The 6,436-nt window shown below is 45.6% G+C and overlaps 1 protein-coding gene across 4 annotated transcripts in view; it reads right to left on the bottom strand.

Annotated features, from left to right (window-relative positions):
• The window catches only part of rusc2 (RUN and SH3 domain containing 2), a 58,987-nt gene that overhangs the window by 40,828 nt on the left and 11,723 nt on the right, over nucleotides 1-6,436 (bottom strand). For all 4 annotated transcript variants that reach the window (XM_010770450.1, XM_010770451.1, XM_010770452.1 and 1 more), the window contains exon 3: nucleotides 5,708-6,364. In XM_010770450.1, the coding sequence (XP_010768752.1) occupies nucleotides 5,708-6,364 (657 nt within the window). The remainder of the gene's footprint in view (nucleotides 1-5,707; nucleotides 6,365-6,436) is intronic.

Raw genomic sequence — 6,436 nt, 5'->3', positions numbered from 1 at the left:
ACACAATTTCACTACATATTGTACATTTGTAACTCTCAATGTTTGTGACTAATAGAACTCCTTGTGTACTTGTACAGCCAGCCTTGTGATTTTTGACTGAAAGGGCAAAAGGCTAGACCTACTATGTGGCTGCCCTGCTTTTGAAAAATAGGTGTGCGATTTGACATGCCAGATTGACTGAAAATTCAAAAAATTGGTCATGTTGGTAGGATTGGGTAGGCGTGGTGTTACTTGTTGGTACGTGGGTTGGAGGGGGGCCATGAGTGCTCAGTGCCCAGGGGCCCCTGGAGGTACTCATCCGGCCCTGCGTATTGCATTTTCGATAACATTTTGAATAACTGTGCAGCACTGTCATGTTAATGTGTTGATAATGTTCGTCCTTTCTTTCCCGGTGCAGTGATCAGTGATAGATCAGCTCGCCGTCATAGCAGCCAATGAGGTCAGGCTGATGCTAATAGCTCTGATGAGTGTTTTCTCGTCGTCTACACTCAGCCCCATTGCCCCGTTATCATCCCCCCCCCCCACCACCACCATATGCTGTGTCAGCATTTTATCACCATGTATGCCGCATTGGCATATGCTGAAATTGTGCGCGTGCGCTCGTGTGTGTGTGTGTGCGCGCGTGTCAGTTACCATGTGTGTTCAGTTTTTCCGCCTGGCTGTCTGTTGATGCGCATTGATTCTGCTGCATGCCATTTGCATTTTTCTTTGTGTGTGTGTTGTGTGAAAACGTTTCGTCTCAGTGCTGCATGAGACACACGCAGAAATGAGAGCCGGCTAATTAAAAGTAGTTGTAAGTAGGACAGTCCCTCTCATCAAAAGAATATGCTGATCGGTTGCAGTTACTTCTTTTTTTTTAATGCTTGCTATTACGATTTTGTCTTGTATCCTGTTTAAAGGTTAGAAAATAAGAGCAAGTCAACTGCAACAAGTGCCCAATTTACTGTCAATTGCCATTACAGCTTGACTCTCTCTCGCTCTCGCACACACACACACACACACACACACACACACACACACACACACACACACACACACACACACACACACACACACACACACAATCCCCCCCCATACCTGAAACGCCTCAATTGGACTCCTTTGTTTACTTCCGTGATCACTATGTAACACTCAGCTTCTATTGGCTAGTGCTCCAACACATTGTACGTGATAGTTTAAGGGGCGGGACATCTCTAAGCAGTTGATCGATCACAACAAAGACGGCCAGCTAACCAATCAGAGCAGACTGGGCTCTGGTTTCAGACAGAGGGATATGAGAATGGGCCCCTTTAAAAAAGAAATGACTGCACTTCTGACCATCTTGAACCTTTTTAAAGTTAAACCCCGAATTATATGTCTGATTTAAAAGTCAGTGAGCGGAGCAACAAACTGTTGAGTGGAAGAAGATTATGTGAGAGGCTTCATCATACCATCACTGATTTACCCGCTCAGAAAAACAGCATCCCATTCTACAAGCCAATAACCACATGTCAGCAAACTGCCTTAACAACATAGTGTCTTAATAACACAGACAAACAAACATGGCAGAGGAGCGTGTGCTGTGAAACGACAGGCTCCATTAAAATGTGCTATTTTCTTAGGAATATGTCCAAGGGTAGGAGAGGATTTTAAATACGTATCAAGCCGTCGACAGAGCATAACATACGTGAGGATATCCTGAGAACATTCAGCCATCCGTCTATAACAACTGCCTCCATAAACACGGGCCTATCTCCACTTTCAACAAGCGGTAGAAAACTGAGACATATTTTGTCATGCGATCATGGCGGTGTGTCTCATGTATTTTCATATTAATCAGGTAAAATGTGTGGAATACTTTTGCTGACAGATCCGGTTTATTCATCCTCTTCATCTCCTTCCTCGTAGGCACACATCTCCCTAATGTATAGCATGACGGCAGCAGTTTCCGGGACACTATTTGCAATTTTTTGATGCTGTGGCGGTAATCAGGATAACAAGAAGGAAGATAGAGCAGGGGAAATAGAGTGAGAACGAGAGAGATGGATGGAAAACAGGCATTTGATGGCAGAAGTGTTGGAGTTACATCAAACAGAGAGGCACTATAGAAGCAGAAGATAGCCTATTCATTTCACCACAAACGACGAGCACCGAAATCCCAATGGTGATTGAAAAATAAACTGCAGATAGAGTGGTGCAGGAATGAGTCCTACACAGGGCCGTCCCTGGCCAACATGAGGCCCCACGCAAAGTTATATGATGAGGCCCTCTGTTTTGCGAGCGTCGACGGGGGGACGGGGACGGGTGCTGGTGGAGCCTCGCAGCAGCGAAACCGTGCCGCGCCACAGCAATTGCGCCGCATAAGCGCATTTTCGGCTCAGTTGAGGCACCCTCCGCAAGGTGAGGCCCCACGCAGTCTGCATGATCGGCCTGTAGGGAGGGACGGCCCTGGTCCTACATCTGGAAATGAGTTAGCATTTTAGCAATTCTGGGTAGCTTGTCTCAAATTCAAGGCTTTTTTGAATTCGTTTTTTTGTTAGATCCCTGAAATAAGGTCTGTGGTTAATACAATTTGACGATAAAATCAGGTTTTGTTCGACAACAACAAAACCTGATTTTTAGTAAATGATTACATCACTAAATACCCCATTTGTGTGGAAGCTTCTACGTATCGTAACGCGCCGGATGCTGACAAGTAGCTAGAGAAACTACTAAGCATCATTATTGCATGGAACATAGGCCGTGGTTACGTGGAGTCATGTGACCGTGATGTAGTTTGTTTAAAGCCGTTAGCTTTTTACTTCGAGCAATTGCTTTTGCTTCGACTATTATAAAAGGAGCGTTAATATTTGGAGATGATCCTGCTGAATAAAAGTATGATAAACGATTGCTTGCCACGGATCTGATTTTGTGCTACATCCACAAATCCAATTGAAACATCCAGTTTCTTTTTACAGAGGTAGCCCTTGTGAGGGTAATTTCCAGTTGGGCCTACATTATCACTGCACCCCTGAGACCTTAAGAAACCAAAACAGTGTTGCGTGCTAATGCTCTGTATTTACACGCTCCACCGTATGTATCTGAGGTGGGCCTGACACTGTTCTGCTGGTTAAACATCGTGCTGCCCGGCCACACATCCCCCTCTCTGCTGACGCATGTATTGGAAATCAATTCTGTGAAGGCAATCCACACAGAGAGCCCTGCACTGGGGCTTTCTAGTGTCCCTATAGTACCTTATGTGCTAAAGAGGTAAACACTGAACCTATAGCAGAGAGGCCGGGATGATTACTGCCATTAGCACGTGTTAAGGGTCAACAGAACAAAGCAGACACGATACGAAACGTCTGTGCCTTACGGCCCCTACACACAGTGGAGTGCGTTGAAGCTTCAACGCTTCTGCCCATTCACTTTGAATGGGGTGACGTCACGCTTCGCCGAACTGCATTGTGGGAGCAAAGCGTAGCCAATCAAACCGCTGCTTGTGTGTCTGGGGCGGGAGATTCATGTGATTGGTTGTTGGTCGAGCGTCAGACATGCCTACCGGCAAGCTTCAACGCACGCCGCCGTGTGTAGGGGCCCTCACAGTGGCCCTGGATTTAGCTAAAAGAAAACTGTTCTTTCTTTGCTTTTGCCAAATTGGGACTTCATCATATTGACATTGCACTGAGAGAAATAAAGGTAGAGGTTGGTTCTTATTTCTTCACATTTTGTCTTAAAGGATAAGCCAGCGGACATTCTAAGGTTTTGTTATTACCAGCAAATGCCATGAAAAAATATAAAATAAACTATGCATTAGTCCGACGCTAAATATTTTCTGAATTCCCCAGTCCGTCTGTGGTCCTTTTATTGATGGCGTTAATCTAAATTGCTTCTTTTTTAATTTATGCTAAGTTGTTTTGAGACACAGACAAAAACATGTACTGGTTAATTTTGAGGTTTGGGATACTTTGCATAATAGTTTGGGGAAAATAACTGCCATATTCACACAAAAGGCTGACAGTGAACCTTTTACTTGCTATGTTCCGTATCAACATATTTTAAATGTTACAAACGCAATTAAAGAAAATAAAAATATAATGTAATGTGTCCCCTTTAACAACATGTCCTGATTATCTTAATGTGAAACATAAAACACTCTCCATTAAGTTTCCTTCAAAATATTTTCTGTTGCAAATTAGCTGCTGCTGAATCTAGGAGAAATATCAATAGCTAAAAATCATGCAACAAGTATAGGATATCCATTGTGGTGATTATTCTTTACGGTATGTTTTACTCTCTGTGTCCTAGAATCACATGACATTGATGCATGCATTACTGGCCTGATTATTCATCATTAGGACTTAAGCACGGACATGCATCTTGTTAGAGAAAAGCTGCCAAAGCACAAAAAGGACAAATACTGTGAGTGTGTGTGCAAGAGATCCTGGTACACACAGAATAACCTCACATTTCCCACTCTCTAATTAGAGGATTTTCTCCGCAATAACCTCATTTCCTGATAAGATGTTTTCACCGCGCTCCCTCCGACATGAACAAGTGCCACGACACTGACCCTGCCAACGCTCTCTCCCTTAAAACCAACTGTTCATTCCCAGCAGAGACAATATTCTGTCTTATCTCCGACAAAAGGATTTAAATATGCTACTCAAACGGCACTTTTGAGGACGCCCTATCTGTTAACATCAGATGTGATCGTCTTTAAAAGAAAGAAACAAGAAGCATTGGAAAAGAAAGGAATCATTTGGAGTCTGACAGTCTCAGAAGTGATGCAGACATTAAAGAAGATTTGCAAAACTATCCGAGCTGTCATCCGGATTCAGAGCAATGAGAACAAGTGCTGGGGAAAAATGTCAACAAAATATTAAGCATCGCCTCGAACAAAACCACCTGTGGTTTGTGCAGAGAAGCTTTGATCAGTGTGTGTGTGTGTGTGTGTGTGTGTGTGTGTGTGTGTGTGTGTGTGTGTGTGTGTGTGTGTGTGTGTGTGTCTGTGTGTGTGTGTGTGTGAGTCTGTCATGCAGTGTTGCCGTCAAATCACCAATTATTGAGTCCCCTATGTTTGAAGCCAAGTCCAAGTCCGAGTCACCCAACAAGAGTCCAAGTCGAGTCTGAGTCAAGTCATCATAACCTGTGTTCAAGTCTGACTCCAAAGCCGAGCCACCAAGGAGAGCCCGAGTCACAAGCCCAGGTCATCATGTATTACTCGGAGTGGATATATTTGTTTAAAGGTAGCTGTTGATTTGGTTCTTATCAAGCAATATTTGTTGTGTCTGCATTGCTTTTATCCTGTCCTTATCCATGTTATACTAATTTGTGTATTTAACTGCTATGAATCACTTTGAGCTGGGAATAGTTGGGGGGGGGCGCGGTTTGCAGGTGAATTTGCAGGTACCCGCACCTTGGGCAGAGTATATCTGGGGCAGATGTGCACAACACCAAACTTGACTTAATTAGAGTACAATACCGACAATCAATGTACAAGTCAGTGTAATCATGCGCGAGAATTCACAAGTCCGAGTTCAAATCCTAGTCATCAGTGTGAGAGTCAGAGGCGAGGCACGAGTCACGAAAATCGGCAATTTAGGCCGACTCAAGTCCAGGCCTGCTGTCATGGTTTTCTTTTCTTTTTTTGTCAAATAGTCAGGAAGGATCTATAATAAAATACGATGCTTATTCAATGAGAACACCCCCTGAATATATAGTTTTTTAATAATCTTGTGGAACCTACCATTATGTGTCCTGGCTCCGGATCCTTTGCTTCCCTCCACTTGAGAGTCCACACATCCCATCGGGCTCAGCGAGTCGCTATGAAGAGCCGGTAAACTCTGCAGAGCTCCATGATGGAAACAGTGTCCCTGCACCGCTGGCAGCATTGGGGGCATATTCCCTCTCTTCACCCCCAGGGATGGAGATGGAGGGGTGGGCAGTAACGGTCCTGAGCCCCCTCCATGCTTTCCTGTGGGCGGGCTGTGCAGGGGGCAGGAGAGGCTGTGTGTGGGCTGAGGGCTGGGGGTGCAGGTGGAGCAGGACCCGGAGCTGGGCATCCCCTGCAGCCGCACAGGGGAGTAGCTCCCGAGAGGTGAGGGTCGGACCGCTCCAGGTGGAGGGGCTGCGGCAGCCCCTTGGTACCGGTGAACATTCTCTTCTGCATCTTCACTTTCCTCCCCCGCTGGACCTCCAGAGCCAGAGCTGGAGCTGGAGCCGGAGCGGGCCTGCATCTCAGAGATGTAGCCTGTGAGCAGGGGCAGCAGAGGCTTCGGCTTCGGGGGCTTGGAGGCGAACTGGTGGTGGAAGGTGAAGGGCTGGATGGGGAGGGTGGTGGGCCGCTGGTCCTTGGTGTAGCGAACCACCACAGGACGGCTTTCAGAGGAACTGGAGAGGCCACCTAGGTTAGCACAGTTGGAGAAAAGATGGAGTGGAAAAGGAAAAAAAACCTTGTTAGTTTAAAAAATTAAAT

The sequence above is a fragment of the Notothenia coriiceps genome, unplaced genomic scaffold (genome assembly GCF_000735185.1).
Source record: "Notothenia coriiceps isolate Sejong01 unplaced genomic scaffold, NC01 NC01_scaffold00008957, whole genome shotgun sequence".
Lineage (NCBI taxonomy): Eukaryota > Metazoa > Chordata > Actinopteri > Perciformes > Nototheniidae > Notothenia > Notothenia coriiceps.
The sequence above is the reverse complement of the archived record's forward strand: the minus strand, read 5'-3'. Positions and strand labels throughout refer to the sequence as shown.